The sequence below is a fragment of the Gavialis gangeticus genome, unplaced genomic scaffold, assembly GCF_001723915.1.
Source record: "Gavialis gangeticus isolate Ggan-Ray unplaced genomic scaffold, GavGan_comp1, whole genome shotgun sequence".
NCBI classification, from domain to species: Eukaryota; Metazoa; Chordata; order Crocodylia; family Gavialidae; genus Gavialis; species Gavialis gangeticus.
In genome coordinates, this window is record NW_017729008.1 from 32,386,599 (window position 1) to 32,403,826 (window position 17,228).

At 42.0% G+C, this 17,228-nt stretch overlaps 1 protein-coding gene across 1 annotated transcript in view; it reads right to left on the reverse strand.

Annotated features, from left to right (window-relative positions):
- Positions 1 to 17,228, reverse strand: part of DHTKD1 (dehydrogenase E1 and transketolase domain containing 1) — a 32,766-nt gene that overhangs the window by 4,319 nt on the left and 11,219 nt on the right. Inside the window, exons 5-14 of the mRNA XM_019509564.1 lie at positions 13,126 to 13,297; positions 10,689 to 10,887; positions 9,461 to 9,773; positions 8,382 to 8,466; positions 7,157 to 7,296; positions 6,135 to 6,285; positions 4,950 to 5,056; positions 3,843 to 4,007; positions 2,694 to 2,776; positions 1,426 to 1,595 (exon numbers count right to left, since the gene is read on the reverse strand). Of these exons, the coding sequence (XP_019365109.1) occupies positions 1,426 to 1,595; positions 2,694 to 2,776; positions 3,843 to 4,007; positions 4,950 to 5,056; positions 6,135 to 6,285; positions 7,157 to 7,296; positions 8,382 to 8,466; positions 9,461 to 9,773; positions 10,689 to 10,887; positions 13,126 to 13,297 (1,585 nt within the window). The remainder of the gene's footprint in view (positions 1 to 1,425; positions 1,596 to 2,693; positions 2,777 to 3,842; positions 4,008 to 4,949; positions 5,057 to 6,134; positions 6,286 to 7,156; positions 7,297 to 8,381; positions 8,467 to 9,460; positions 9,774 to 10,688; positions 10,888 to 13,125; positions 13,298 to 17,228) is intronic.

Genomic DNA, 17,228 nt, shown 5'->3' on the forward strand with positions numbered 1-17,228 from the left:
TAGTGATCTGTGTCTAACTTCTGGGGTGTATAGTGTATGTGCTTGAACTGGTGATAGGTATGCATGTGCCTAGGCTGGTTTGGATGTGTATGTGCCTGAGCTGGTAGCATGTGTGTGTATGTACCTAATTGATTTGTGTGTTTGTATATGTGCAATTGTGTCACACCCTCCTGTCTAACAGCACAATATTGAGATCCTGAGAGTTGGCCTGACCCCACAGGGCAGCACCTCTAGCCTAGTATCCTGTCTTTAATAGCGGCAGGAATGGATGCTACAGAGGGATAACACCGACCCAGATATCTCTAGAGTGATCTCTTTCCTGTTCAATACCCTCTCTGGCATCCACTGTTATTGGGTAGAGATGCCAGAAGAAAGAAACTTATCCAACCATTCTATTCAACAGCCATTAATAGATCTATCATCCATGAATCTATCTGGTCTGTTTTTGAACCTGGCTGTGCTATCTGCCTCCACCACATCCTGTGGAAATTAATTCCACAAGCTAACTACACGGTGTGTAAAAAAGAAGAACCTTTCTGTGTATATCTACACTACACATTCTCTCACTGAATCCAAAACCAAGTAATGACCTATCTCCTTGGCTAATCCTCTTTGTTGCATATTCCCATTGTTTCTACAGTGGTCTCACCAACCCTAACCAGGGCACTGCCTTACATGCTTATGTTCACCAGACTGGATTTACCTTCATGTCACAGACTGCTAGAGCCAGAGGGCTATATTTTTAATGAACTGCACCCCCCTCCCCAAAAAACCCCCAACAAAAACAAAACCCCAAGATGTGAAAACACGCATGGGCGGGTGTAAAAGTGTATGATTTAAAAACAAACTATCCCTCTCTCCCCTTTTTGTTCCTCTAGCTTCAGCTTCTTGTATTACAGAAAACATTCCCTTGACTCTTTCTTTCTCTGTCAAGGTATCAAATAGCAGAGAGTCTGCCACTCAGTTAAATCAGATCTTCACTCTTCATTTAAATGCACATATGAAATTAAACCCCAATATCAGAAAGGCAGTCAGGACAAGGACCGTCTCCAACTCTATGCCTGTACAATACCTAACAAAGTGGGGTTCCAATTTCAGCTGGGGCCTATAGGTAACATCGTAAGACAAATAATGTCAAACTCAATAAACTGAGTAGAAACTGGTAGCATATGGTTGGAGGTGTAGAAAAGTTTATTCAAAATTGCGTGTCCATCTTGTAGACCCTAAAATCCTACGCTTAGGTCATGTAATAAAGGCCTGTGCGTCTGAAAAACAGTCAGATTCAAACTATTCATCGAGAAGAAAAACACTCTAGGATTTTAGTACTAAAAGGCAAGAGTAACAAGGAGGAGCTTCTAGATAGCTATGAGTTTATTTCACCTCCTTTAAGAAAACCTACAAGCAAAGTGCAAAGACCTGTCTGACCTTTGGCATTCTTGTATCTGTTCATTTCTTGCTGGAGAGCTTCCAGAGGGAAAGGGCACAGCTCTTCAAGTCTGATGATGGCAGTGCTGCACTGCTGTTCTCCAAGGGCTTCCCTCTGTTTCACCAAGGCATAATAATGTTTGCCCGAACACAGCACCACCTGGGTGACGCTAAGGGACAGAAAAATGCAAACAGCTGAGGTACAGCCTCTTAAAGAGACACTGTGCAGCCACTACTATACACTAAACCTGAAATTCTTTCTTTCTTCTTAAGAATTGTTTCAGGCCAAAGTGCTGAGTATCTGAACATGAAAGCAAGTTTTGGGAGGGGTGGGGGGAACGACACATAAAGGGAGAAGGATGGATCCAGTGGTTTGATTGCCATCCTGGGACTCTGAGGACCTGGTCTCTGCCACAGGTTGCCTATGTGATCCTTGATAAATCACTTAACCTGTGCCTCAATTCCCCATCTGTAACATGGGGAGAACAGCATTCTTCTGCTACACAAATGTTGTGAAAGATATTGAGGCAACAGGATACCACACTGATGGGGGCGACAAATACCTCAGACAGAAGTTAGTGAGTAATTTTGCTATTGCTGAAGCAGGGAGGGGAAGAGACACATGCACAACACACTATTAAAATACGAACTCCTGCTTCAGCCACGGTCCTCATCCCTACACTCTTTACTTCAGCATCTCAAACATGCAAAAACAAAGGCTACAAAAATAATTGTGCTTCCTCATAAAAAGTCAAGGGAAAAGGAGAGAGCACCTGCTTTTTATAAATGAGCAGAACCAGAGACTAATCTGGGGGGGGAAGTGGAAGGGGTACAGCAGTGCAGATGCACCCCCTTTAGAAACCCTGGATCTGCAGAACTGATCAGTGTCCAGCGTATTACAGAGAGAAGCAAGATACGCCATTCCCAAACTCAGCTCTGTTAACAAACCTCAAACCTGAACTGCTATACCCAAAACCTTTCTAGTGTTTTATTCCTGAGCCTTCTCTACGAGCTGCCAGCTGTGCTAAATTGTGTGCTTGTTTTCAGTGTAAAATTCCCCAAGGACTGCACAATAAATCACACTAAGTTTGCATTTATGGAAATCTCCTTCACATCCTTCTCTTATTTACAGGGGTATTCATTCTGCTTCTTCATTCTCTCTCCTCAGGAAATTATCAGGCATAAATTTCCAAGTATGAACTTGCTTTAGTGACAATTATGCAGATAAGTCTTTGGAATGTTAATATGAGAAACAAGAATTAAATTACCTTTTGGGGTCAACTGATGAATCACCAATGACTGGCCGGAACGTTGTCCCTGGAGCCAATTCGTGAAGACCTGACACAGCAGCCTAAGCCCAGGGAGAAAACAAGATATTTAACTTGTGGTTTACAAACCTGAAAGGTGTAAAAAGCAAGTTACAGTTAAGTAAGCAGTAAGTGAAACATCAGCCTGAAAAATATCCACAAAAAGTCATATGCCACTGGGTATAAATCAAAAAGTTATCAGCCACCCACAGCAAGTGACTTTCTTTGCTAACAATGTTCATTGTTAACAATGGCTACAATAAAACTGCTGAACAGCTGATACTGATCATCATTAGATCAATTCTGGCATGCTAATTTTAGCTACCAGATTTAAAGAAGAAAATTATACCACTGTGAAAAATTACCTAGGGAGGGGTTTTTTGGTTTGTTTGTTCGTTTCCAGGATTCTCTCTCCCTCCACAGAGGGCAAAAGCTAGTAGGACTGATGTATTCTGGGGCAGTGTTGTGATCCTCAAAACACAGCAGGTTGTTTTGTTAATGCAAAAAGATCAGGAAGCAAAATTGAGCAGTGCAGTTTTAAATGTCTGCTGTTTGTATTTCACACAGGTCGGATTAAGAGGACACAGTCAAATTAGATGCTGTTGTAGCTCCTTTTTAAAAAACCTGTGTGGGAAATTTAAGTGTTATAGTGGTTTGGCTTGTACTGGTAAAATTTACCGGTGCAAGATACAAGCCAGGGTTTAATTGACTTAAGACTTGAAAAATCTACACGGCCCTGAAAACACTCCCTGCCCCATGCATGCTGAATTCTGGAAAAATGTCATGAAGTTGCTGTTATAGAGAGGCACTTGCTGTACCCACTGCTGTTCTCATGAGCAAAAATGAACCTGAAAACCACAGAGCAGCAGTGGGAATGCCCTGGCAGGGACCAAGAGATGGCTATCTGGCATATTTTCAGCGATCAGCAGATTCAGATGCATGCTGTCTCACACAGCACCAACATGTCCCGAGTGTCCAGGCACAAAGTTGTACCAATAGAACCTCACTGGTTCAAAACCATCTCTTCAGTCAAGTCCATGTAGTTTGCCATTTTGATTAGACCTTAGAGAGAAAAAGAAAGAGCAACCATGGAAGAGAGGTTTGCCTTACCGGGAGCCTGAGAAGCATTTTGGGAGAGGCAATGATTAGCGGTTTCCGGAAGTTTCGAATCATCTGCCTTCGGAGTAAATGGAAATATTGTGCTGGGGTGGTTGGATGCACCACTGACATATTCACATTATCACCATCAACTCCCTCCTCTGAGCTGTCACACATCTGTGAAAAAGGGAACACAATAATACCTCATCAAGCCACAAACCAAGCATGCAAGACCCAGCAAAGGAGGACTGTGGTACTCACACTAATGTCTGAAAAGGGAAAGAGGTAAGTGTTCCAACATGTGCCAAAAGGTCCTGCATGACTTAGAGGGAAAGGCAAACAGGGAAGGAGCGATGTGGCTTTCGCTCTACAGTATTATAGAATCCTGCTAGCACCCGATTTGCATTACAAGCTTAACAGGTTCTGCAACCATTCCTATCCCTCTGTAGCAGAAACGAGCTTTAAAACAAAGTCTCTATCTGAGCCTGGACCCATATGCTACCATCATTCAGTGGTAGTTTGTAAAGATATCACAGAGTTGTTTGGAGAAAGAGGAGTCTGACCCCAGCTGACTTCCTGCCCTTTGGGCAGGGGGCTGGACCCGATGATCTTGTGAGGTCCCTTCCAGCCGTAACATCTATGAAATCTATAAGTTAAGTACATAACTTGTTTATAGGTTTGGCTTATAATGCAACTAACCTCACCCCTTACAAATTAAAGGTCGTGTCTTTCTTATGCAAGCTTTTAGTCCTAGGATCTTCATGAGAATTTGGTCTGCCCAGGATCACACTGGAAAAATGAGGCATGAAGCTGTAAAAGAGCAACTTAATCTCCACTGACTAATCTATTTTGGGCCTTGCCTAAGCTTGTGTCAAACTCTACAATGAAACTACTGACTCCAGGTTTCCACCTGAACCCCTAAGCTCAACCTTTCTCCCTTACTCATACACACCATTTCTTTTTTACAGATCCTATCTTAACTGAAGGATCCTAATTAGACTTTCCAACCTTTCCACTGACAAGTGCTATAGGCATGCAGCAACCTGCGACAGCTTCTCTCCAAAGCATTTGCCATTGACAAGCCTCAATAACATGAGATAGACAGGTGCATTGATCTACCTGCAAGAAGCGCTCCAATCGACAGGATGAGTGTTCAGGGCCTGCGCCATCATAGCCATGGGGAAGAAGAATGACAATTCCACTCTGCAGGAGCCACTTGGCTTCACCTAAACAAGGAAGATAAGGAGAGATTTATGTTGGACATAAAACCCCAAACGGACTTGTTACCTTGCATTAAGACTGTAAAAATCATCTCTCAGAAGGCTTTTTTTAAAGTAATCTATCAGGAGACTAAAATCACCATGCAATTAATATCATGAGCTTTAATGTGGGAGTTAATTGGTCAATTTTACAGTTTGTTATGGCACAAATTTGATCATCTGAAGTGTCCCAAATTGGCAGTAACATGAGTTTTTCCAGGGGACACTTCATATATAAATCAGGCTCTAAGGAGAATTCAGTCTCCAGCACTTATACCAGCTCCCTCTTCTCCACTTAAAAACCTAAAATTGGTGTAATTTGTTGCTGCAACTGTAAACCCTGACTCCACTTATATTTGATCAATCTCTCACCCTGATTAGGTAGGTGCCCCTAGCAAAAGTCTCTTAAAAAGAAAAAAAATAATATTAAGTAGATGTAAACTTAAAACTCTCTGACTGGAAGTAATTCACTGTTTGTCCTCTTCTGAATTCTTATACAGCAATTTCTGTACCAAACTGCTAGGAAAGCGAGCTTTTTAATATCTAGTATGTCAACTTAATCACTTGGCCTTGGTGAAATGTATGCTAATACCATCCGGTACTTCAGTCCTGTCTTACCATTCACCATAATTAGGTTAAGCCCATTTCCTGGGAACTTCCTCAATGAAATGCCATCTCAAATTATATGCAAATTCTATTATCCCAACACACCACTGAAAAAGAATTCTGCTGTCAAACAAACTGAGGTCTGACTCCACTTGCAAATTCAATTTGGTTTTATGACCAATATTTGAAACTGTGATATTATTGTGGATTAAGTCATCCTTGCTCTGCTTGCAGTGATTTTTCTGCTTTCAATTTTGAATAGACCTTTCACAGACACTTGTTTGTGGGGGGATGAGAGAGGTTCTCTATGTAGGTAGACTTCTTGCACCCATGACAGGGAAGAACTGCTTGCCTTGTGCATACTGTCTTAGTTCAAAGGAGTATTTGTAAACCCACCAATGGCAATAACTCCGAATAATCTACCCCTTTCTCCACTCACCTCCAGAAATGAAAGTGTCAAATATTATCTGGGCCCCATTGAAGAAATCGCCAAACTGAGCCTCCCAAATTGGCAATAATTTGGGACTCTCAATACTCATTCCATATTCAAAACCAAGCACTGCTTCTTCGGACAGGGGGCTGTTGCTCACCTAACACAGAGAAATAGTTTGGAAGCAGTAACAGGGATAGAAAAAGACAAAAAGGATCTGCTTTATGGAGTCAAATGCAATTATTTGAAATCAATAAAAAGTTTCTTTAGGTGGCCCCTTTATGACTTCATCTACCCATCCAGAGCTGATCTCCCACCAAGAAAAAACTTCTAAACCATTTTAAATGGAAGTTAAAAGATAATGCACTACAGCTGAAGATGTATAGCTATCTCCCATCAGCATTACCATTGGTAATGGTGTAATGCTGCTCATCTGCAAGTCAGGCCATGATTCCTTTTACCCCAGGCTGACTCTAGTGGTCAACCACTTGTTATACACAAGCCCAGACCCTTTAATTAGGGAAAAGGTTTGGAGCGCTGGAAACCTGGGTGAGTATTCTTCCAGAAACAAGATGTGAATCCCACTCTTGACACACAGGTGCCCCATGCATGAATGATCCAATTCCTTTGGTCAGCAGCATCTGTTGAAGCTGTGCCTGTGCCCCAGAAGTTGTCATGTCTCCATCGTGCCCAACATGAAGCATGGAGAAGGTCCAGCCACCCCTATCTTTCATGTGATGCCTCAGTACTAGCTGGCAAAGAGGACTCTTGGTGCCTGCTCTGCTTGGGACATGGACATGTGCCACAGCAGTGCTCCATTTGTTTCTCTCTCTCAAGTGAACAAGAGAAGCAAGCCTGAAAGTGCTCCTCAGGAGCTAGCTGCACAGAGACGAAGATTAGGTCTAGACCACAAACATCTGGTCTATTCTTCTCAACTAGCACCCCAGTGAGCAGATCAAAGCTGCTTCTCAAGCAGAAAGTACCTACTCTTAATACCATATGAAGTCTGCTCTGTCAAATGTGCAGCTTACCTCTAGGAAGCCCTTCTGGTCTGGGGACATGTGGTTCAGAGGGATGTAAGTGTCGTCCGTCTCTTGGCAAACCAATATTGCATGCCGTTGGCTGAATGTTCCCCTGCCGACATCCTGTCCACTTAATCGGATATTAAACCCTTATCAAGCAAGGAACAAAGTATGATTAAAGAATTCAAGCTGCAAAAGGAGACAGCATAAGGGACAATAGCTCCCTACCCTCCACAATATCGCTCCTCTCTTCAAAGCTCTCCTGACCACATCAAATTAAAGCTTATTTGTTGAAAGACCCTGGATCTATTCACCCCACTTTACTTACCCATATTTGCACTCTTTAGCCAATATCCTCCCAACACTTCCCATGCCTTGGTCCCAACTGCTTCTCCAGGATGCTTTCTACCACTCATTTTTGTACTCCCCCACTTCACTTTGTACACTTGCTCCAAACACTATTAGCTCTCACAGACTTGATCTTGTTCCCCTCCTTCAAACACACTTCACCCATGAAGACTTTCAATATTGCCCCTGGTTCAGATTGTACACTCCAGTGCTGCTGTGATGGGTAACAGCTTTAGTATAAATATGTAGCCAGACTGATCTGTGTGAACCACTTTTGTCTTGTATCTATGCTAGAACCTAAGTTCTTTGGAACAGGCACCAAAATGGTCACCACTATTACTAACACACTGAAGCTAACGAAGATGAGACCAACTGAACACAAGATATCACCCTTCTATCCTAGCATTGGACCCTTTTGAGCAAAGACTTCCATTTGTAGCAACTGCTTAGTTATTTTGTGATACTAGTAATAAGCAACCAAGACATCAGAAACAAAACACAAAATACATGTGTAATGCAAACTGTAGACCAGGTCAGAGTGGAGAAAAATCTATTAGTCAACCACAGGAGTATTTTTTTTCAGAATATGCATATGGGTTGTTCCCTGGAATCAATTGATATGACAGTTCATGTGCTTAGCTTCAAACCTGCAGTTGTTTTATCTTCCTGAATTAAGGCCTTAATCCTTTGGGTCACTTTGGGAACTAATTTATAATCAAAGGTGACCCAAGAGAGTCAGGACTCATAACTGCATTTTTAAGGTAATAAAGCAGCTGAAATGTCAGGTTTTATAGCTGGTAATAATTCTTGCAGCTATTCACAAGATGTACACAAAACTCATAGGGCAACAATGTTTTCTATTCTCTGCTGTCTGGTTGTTTCTTACCTTGGCTGAGCAGGGCTCCAAAAGCTAATGCTTCAGCTGTAGCCCAGTCCAATTTTGTTCCCTCCTCCACTTTCTGTTTTCTCGCCTGTCCATTAACGAGAAGTAAAAATAATGGATTATCATTCCTGTCTGCATATCATATGCCACTGATCAATCTGTGTAGCTACAAAAAACCCCACATAGAGCAACACGACTACTCTAAGTCGTTATTCACCATAAGCACTTAGCCTGTAAAAAGCACTCTGCATGCAAGGGGACTTCTGTTCATTCAGATGAACAATGACTCATGAATCCAATTACAGGGTGTGAAAACCTTGGATCTTGAACTATTTAGAGTAGGGGCTCTGCTTTTAACATCTTATTCTTTTCTCCATCTAGTTAATGCTGGTGAAAGATGCCAGAATTTGAGTATCCTGTAGATGGAGAGAGCTGCAGACCATAGGCAGCATCCATTGGCAGAGCTAGGATTTTGAAAAGAGGGGTGCAGATGGCATAGTGCATCATCATATGTAATACAATACACATTTTACTCCAGGTAGAAACGAACTAGAAGCTTGATAATATGCTAGGGGCCTAGAGATATATTATTCATTTTAAGATTGAAGCAAAAACAATATAACCTTTATTGGAATCTGCATTGATTTGCAATATCATCGATTACATAAACACAATCACAGCAAACTGGGCAAAAAATAATCAAAAGATATTGTTTCCTTGGTCTTGTTGTCATTAGAATCAAATGCACATCTCTTTCAGATTGATAAAACATAATCTAGCTTTCCTGAGCATCTTGACAGTGTGTCTAATGCTTCTCTGAAAGTTGTTTCCACACCTGTTTTGATATTCACTTGAGTTAATGTTTCCATACTGGAGTTGATGTTTTTGGCTTCAGTAAAAAATAATAATAATAAAAAAAAGTAAAAATACCAATCAGATCCCAGCCTCAACAATAGAGCATTATTTTTCTCAAGAGGATTATGTTCTTTTTTTAACACCATCACTTTCTGTGTTACATTTCTGTAACAGGCCTCCTGCCTGAGTAATGGGATTAAATCAGAGCATCAGTAAATCCTACATACCTGCACATATGTCTTCAGAAGGTGGCTGTGCATTTGGAGCTCTTCAGGAACCTCCACGGACTTGATTCCAATGAACTGCAGGAGTGATACAGGCATACCTGTGTCCCACGTGGTGATCCTAGCGGTGGGTTCCACCATGCCACTCCAGTGCGCCTGCAGGTTGATGGGAGGAGGATTATATAACATCATCTTGGCAAGATGGTCGTTCAGTTTGGAGTAGTATGATGTTTTTATCTCTGATACTTCGTCCTCAGTCATGAGTCCACCAGCTACTAGCTGCTCTGCATATGTATCTGGGATGCTCTTACGAGATCTGTCAGGGAAAAAAAATCAAATCCCACAGTTAAAAGTAATGAGGAAACATAACCTTGTCGGTATAAGGCAGAATTATACATGCTGTCTAATGGAGTTTCTGTTTCTGTCATTCCAAGTCCGTCAGAAATTCTCCAGAACACAACTTGATATATTGTCACTGTACTGGAAAGGTTTCTTTAATGGGCAATTACTGGGCAAAAATAGACCCAGTTAGGTGAGTCCTGATACTATTAGGCTCATCTTCTAAAAATAATGAGCTTGCAGTGAGCTTCTAATGAGCTCTATACCCATTTCACTGTACCCTCCATATCAACTACGACAATCCATGGATGAAATGCTGCTTTTGGAGCTAAAATTGAGATTAGTATTAACACTCATACAAAAGTTAAGGATCAAGCTAAGTAGACAGCCATCTTGGGCAGGCCTTCTATGTGCAACTCCACCAGAAGTCATTGGTCCTGCTCTGCCAACCCTTCCTACCCAGGAGTTCATACCCTGAACCCAGAAGCTGATTTGCCTTTTCCTCACAGGTGAAGACCCACTATGTACGGGTTCAAAATACAAGTAACATGTGAGCTTGTTCTTCAAAGGGGCATCAACTAACAAACTAGGGATGCCTTCCCTGGTAACACCTAGTTTCTCTTTAGGATGCAAGTTCTCTTGAAAGTATGCTGAAGACAGCACAGCGATGTCTACTGGCATGTCTAGTGACACGTCTACGTGTCTATTGACACTTCTGCTGTGAACTCTATTGTGAATAGCAAGACAGAATGAGAGAGATCAAGGGCTTAGATTATATTTCAGCCAGAGGGTTCTGTTATAATATGAAAGTGAAGAAGAGTGTTATGTGGGGCTTGTGCAGACACAAGTCGCACTTTGGTCCTGTTCTTCATATTAGAAGTATTTACCCTACCTAATGATTTTGTACATGCCGGGATTCGTGAAGAATGGCTCGTCGAGTTCATTGTGACCCCACTGTCTGTAACACAGCAAGTCAACAATCACATCCTGCCGGAAGTTGCGCTGGTATTCGACAGCTAGTCGTGTGGCTCGGATGACTTCTTCAGGATCATCCGCATTCACATGGATAATAGCACACCCAATTATCTTACCTGCACCAGGAGTCAAAATATAGGAGGATAAGTCACACTCAGGACAACATCCAACCCTCTCCACCCTTTGCAATCATAGGAAAGCAAGCCTTGTTTTCTGATCTGACCACTTTCTCTTAACCTAGGTGGGTAACCTCAGCAACAAGGGAAATCTAGGAATATAAGATACAAAAGCAATGCGGAGAAATAGAACAGCTTACTTTTCCATCAGTGTTCCTGTATCCACCAACATCTGATTTGATGAAGCAGTAAAACAGAAACACTTAATGTAAAATGGCCAAGACACACACCTACATTTGCTTAGTTATGGGGGCAATATGGGTACAGGCATACATAGGAATGAATGAATGGAGTGTGCATGACTTAACTATTCAAGCCAAACTTATGAATGGTTAATGAAGGTCACTTTGAGACAAGGCCCTTCATTTACTTTACTCTGTGGCAAAACTGACCTTACAACTCATATAGAAGGCCACCAGCTATACTATGATCATAGCAGAGGTATAGTGAAGTGATACAGTACGTGAATGACGGCTTGGGGGGCATGGCGGCACTGGCGGCAGCGGGAGCATGGCAGCGGTAAACAGGGAGCTCCTGCAGATGCTGCTGGTGCTGTCGGCAGGGGAGGGGGGTGGTGGCAAGTGGTGAGCGTCCTTTCCGTAGAGGGTACGCTGCCATGCTCAGGGGGTGCACATGCACCCCCTATACATCACCAATGATACAGTAGGACTTTGCTAACAGAAAGCCTGGAAGAGCCATACTGAACACTGATATTCAGTAAATTGAAAAGAGCGCTTAGTATATTGAATCACAAGACATACTTTAAATGCGTGTTGATTATAATAAAAAAAAAAAATCTTCACTACTGATGAAAACTTCATAGTAATATATTTTACAGAATGCCATAGCATATAATGTGGGTTCTATGGCATTCTGTAAAAATAGTAGAGAATTTTACTTTTTTATTACATTTTTGAGTGGGTGAACATTTCTTTGCATTAAGTTTTTTGCTTTTTAACCTCATAGGAAAGGGGCTAGAAGGAACCTCATAAACTCACCAAGTCCAGGCCCTTGCTCAAGGCAAAATCATCCAGAACTAAACCAGCCCAGCCAAGTGTCTGTCCAACCTGCTCTTGAAAACTTCCAAGGATGGAGATTTCACAATTTCTCTAGGTAGCCTGTTCCAATGCTTGACCACCCTGATAGTCAGGAAGTTTCTCCTAATCTCCAACATACATTTCCTATGCTGAAGCTTGAGGCCATTGCTTCTAGTCCTGTACCCTATGGCCACATTAGCCTATCATCTCCGTAATGACCCTTCAGGTATTTAAAGACTGTTATCAAATCCGACCTCAGTGCCCTCAGTTTTCTCTTCTCCACACTAAATAATTCTAGTTCTTTCACACTTTCCTCATAAATCTTACATCCCAGATCACAATTCAGCAGTATAACCAGGACAGGCCAAGCACCTTTGCCCCTCCACCTCCAAAAAAAAAGTGGCTGCTGCAGGTGGCTGAGCAATGACAACTGTGATCACACAGTCAACCAAAGTTGCCACTGTCCCTGTGCCCCAGGCACCCAGCTGTGTTCCTATGTTGCTGCTGTAATCATTTTTGTTGTGCTGTGCTGGACACTTTCCAGTCTGTTCACATCCTTCAGAACTGGACACAGTACTGCAAAGTGTGTTCAATACTTCCAGCAAACAGAGCGGAAGAATCACTTCACTTGATTTGCAGGTGACACTTCTGTTGCTACATTGCAGTATGCTGTTCAGTTTTTTGCAAACAAGAGCACACTGTTGGGTCATATTCTGCTTCTGGCCCACTGTACCCACCAGATCTTTATTCTGCAGTACTACAGCTTAGTCAGTCATTACCCAATCTGTATTTGGGCATGAACTTATTCCATCCCAAGTGCAGGATTTTGCACTTGGCCTTGTTGAATTTCATCTTCTTGATTCCCAACCATTGTTCCAGTTTATCAAGATGATTCTGGATCCTAATCCTGTCCTCCAAAGTGTCTGCAACTCCAACCAACCTATCATCCACAAATTTGCTACGCATGTTCTACTGTATTCTCAAAATGCACATATATTTTGCTTAACTCATCCTAAGCATAGATGATTCCACAGGATGTGTGAACATTAACTGTAGAGACCCCAAAGAAGAACATACAGAGTTTATAGTTATTTTTGCATAGGCTACAAAACAGCTTGCATCTTGCACCTGTCACACATACCAATGTCACTACAGTACAGTGATGATCTCCCTCGTTCTGGAGGAGTGGTGTATCCCAGCTGGTTGTTAACAATCAGATGGATGCTTCCACCAACTCTGAAATGTGGGAGATTAGAGAGCGTCAACGTTTCAGGAACAATCCCTTGACCAGAGAAAGCACCATCACCGTGAACCTAAATTACGGAAGGAGACAGAAAGGTCTCAGTACCATCACTGAAACAGAGGTGTCAAAAATGAGACGTAACCCATTACTCATATTCCTTTAAAATGAAAAAGGGGGAACACATACAGCTCTACATGTACACCCAGATTCTGGCTCCCCTACTGGTTACTGTTTTTATGCTTTGAGAAATCTTGCAGTCTTAACATCTAAATATATGTTGGCTGGTCCACCATCTGCTCAGAGCAGACTCATCATCTCTTAAAATAGACTGACCATTGCACACAGCATGATCTCAAATGTAGTAGGTGCAGTAAAGGAGTCATGGTCAGCAACCCACAGTAGTGATCAATGAACATTATTATAAGCCAGTCCCCATATGGTACACTGACTCTCTGCCCTAAAAATTAAATGTGGCACAAAGCATACATGAAAAAATAGAGCTTGTTAACCCCAAAGTAGAATGCTATGTGAACATGGCCAGACTGAGCCCTATTCTGAAGCAAGTTGCTGCAGAACTAGCTCAGGGTCTCTCTGCATGATGCTGCCTTGTGTTATATAGCTGTATCCTAAAGCATCTGAATAACATTGTTAGACAATGCTCTGGTATCATTTCCAGTGTCATCCATCATCCAGACACAAACCTTTTACAAGGAATCAGCCAATCGAGGAGGCTATGTAGGACATTTGATATCAAAGAACCTGAGTCACAAATCTCTTTTCTATTTAAATCCTCTGCAGTAGCTAGTTAGCCCCTCCTCCAGCAATGACAGCTCATTCTACTAAAAATGGGAGTGGAAAACAGAAAGAAAAAACAGTATGTTAAATTTATTCTAAACAGTAAGTCAGCAGACCAGCACAAAAAAATCAGTTGCTTAGTAATCTTAGCCTTCAAGTAGAAGTTGAACCAATTTCTATGCTGTAAGTGGATGCTAATTTTACAAGGGGCTCCCACAAAAAGCAATGAGTTGCTTAATTACTGCCACAGTAAAAGGCCCATTAATCAATGGAGCAGGTGAACAAATGCAAAAAAGCAACATCTCTTCCTTGGGACCAGGCGACTTAACTGAAAAAACCAGCTTCTCTTACTGGGTGGTAGATTTGTACTCTGTTTCTGAAAGTTATAAAACATTTCAATAGAGGAGCACAATGCCACCTAGTGTGGTCCAACAGCAAAGGGTCTGCACCTTTAACACGTTTCCCGAGGCTCCAGGAAAGATTTCAGAGGAAGTTGAAAAAACAAGAGAGACCTGTTCTAGGTGTCTCATGCTCCAAAAGACAAACCTAGATGGCTTAGGCCTAACTAAAAGGGTATGTTTTCTAAAACAGACAGCTTCTGGAAGAGCAGATTTTCATTTATAAGTAGCATCTATCAATAGCACACATTTATTTTCCAGCAGCCTCTGCATTACAGTTGAGATTAAGGAGAGAAATAGGTCAGTTGTTGTATGAGATTTTAAAATTGCTGCAATTAGCCCTTCACAACCAGTGCTTGGCACTTTTGTCAACCAAACTACAAGTGCTCGTCTGTTCAGGCACATGGGTCCAGAGCACAGATGGCTAATAGACTGTCCTCACACTCAAGGCAGGGTCATCCATAACTAAGCCATCCCAGCCAAGGAGTTTGCATAACCTGCTCTCAAAAAACTTCCAAGGACGGAGATTCCACCACTTTTTTGGGTTGTGAAATCACTGTTAACATGGTTATGGCTAAACTATGTCTGACAGTGTGGACTGTTACACATTCAAGAACTGTTATGTATTGTCTTAGTGGGGATCCACTTCATTAAGCATGTCTTAGTTACAAATGGTCTGTATTATATCGGAAGGAAATACAATTCAGCATACTATATATACAGACTATAAATAACCAGGCTCTTCTGATTCTAACTTCCAATCAGGAAGGAAGTAAAGAATTACAGAAAGGTACAAAAATTTAACAGCTATCAGAAAAAGTACTGAGCATCCTTTAAGATGCTGAATTTTCAAATGGATCATTTTACAGTCTTGAGAGATAGAAACCTGCCTGAAAGTTTTGGGAGGGAAGATCTGAAGACCTTGGAGAGCTGAGTCTACTGCTCGTCTCCCAGTCACCTGAGCTGTACTACTAATCTTTCACTCTCAGTAACCAGCATTGAACTCTGCAGAGTGAGAAAGGGCCAGCTGCTGCGTCCCAGCTCGGCAATTCTGTACTAAGTCAGTGACAGACAAAGAATACGAGAGCAAACTGGCCTTGAGAACTTGCTTCCTACAACCACCTCTCTGGAAAGAGCAACTTCTGGAGAGATGTGGCAAGAGCCCTAAGCAAGGCTCTGAAGCCAAAACCGTGAAAGAAGAGGAGCTTTTATACCTCCATGTTCTTATTCTGCCTTGGCAGAATGCCTCTCCGGATTAATAGCCACCATGGTACCACACTGACCTTCCTTCTAGTGCTTAACCCAGAGCCAAGTTAAACACATGATTCACAAATAATGTAGTAAAAAATCTTTTCTAATCCCAGTAGCAATCTCATAGGGGAGCTGGTTTATATTAACAGATGTGGGCAGAAGAGCTGAGACCAGTACTAGTTTAACAGGAAGCAAAAAAGATGGTAAACTACAAATGCCAAACAACAACTCCTGCCCAAAAGGGACTGAGTGATCTTGCACTTTTGTTTTGCAAGATGGAAATATTTTAACAGGCGAGTCTGTAACATGTTAACATTTTTCCTTACTTGCCTTCCCACTACCACCATACATAAGAAGCCTTGCAAAAAGGCCAGACAGACAAATGCTCTTTTCCGTTTCATCTAAAGCTCCACGGGGAAATGCATTCAAGGAGCCAGAGGAATGCACCACAGTTGACAGAATGTGCCAGAGAAGAGAGAGACTGCAGCTGGGAAGCAAACCCCACCATGAAATATTGCATGGGAATGCTTAGGGAGATGTGGGTTCTGTTTCACCAAATGAACAAAATACAGTACAAGCATTAAAAACAAAGAAAGTTGGCCTCCAGTCTCTAGAGTCGGCACAAAATCCAACAAAGTGCAAAAATCTGTCTTGTTTTACAGAACAGCTAGAAACACAAATGAGGCCCTCCAGCCCCAGGACACCTACCTTTTTTGCACGATCCTAATTTCTCCTTTCTGATTTTTCTAGTGGTCTAGGAGGCACCTTCCAGAAGCATATATACATTTCTTTAACTGCAGCCTACAGTTACTTTCCCCAGTAACTTTTTCCATCCTTATTATTCTTGGCAGGAAAGTAAACCTACTCCAGCCCCTTTATTCCATTTTTTCCACTAAAAATCAGAGACTGAGTCTTTTTGAGCTTCTCAATATACCAGAGGAAAAAAATCTCTATTAACTATAAAAGTCTGTTTTATAATATCTGAGGTAAGCAAAAAGATTTGTCTGGAGAACACAGCACCAGGAGAACAAAATCCATTAAGATTACTGCACTTTATAAGGTCTGTTGTTCATTTTTAATACTAATGGGTTTTCAGGCATTGTGAAGTTGAAGGTGCCTGCCTGGCTCCATTTCAGATTTAACAGTGAGACTTAATCCATTCTACTTAAAAACAGTGGATGACAGTGGTAGTTTAACCTACAAAGGTGGCTGCGGGGGAAGGATGCATGGAAAGAGGAATGCAGCTCTAAAAGCAAAGCATTCTTCCAGCACGAAAATGGCTAGCTGAAGCATTCAAGATGAATCATTTGCTTGGTAATCTTTAAAAAAAAAAGGGGGGGTGGGGGTGGGGGAAGAGCTCTTGTCAGCTGTATTAGGCCACCTAGACAGCTTTCTTTTTCCAGTCAAGAATTAGTTTCATAGTTAGTAGGGTCGGAAGGGACCTGAGCAGATCATTGAGTCCGACCCCCTGCCATGGGCAGGAAAGAGTACTGGGGTCAAATGACCCCAGCAAGGTGTCTATCCAGCCTCCTCTTAAAGACCCCCAGGGTAGGAGCC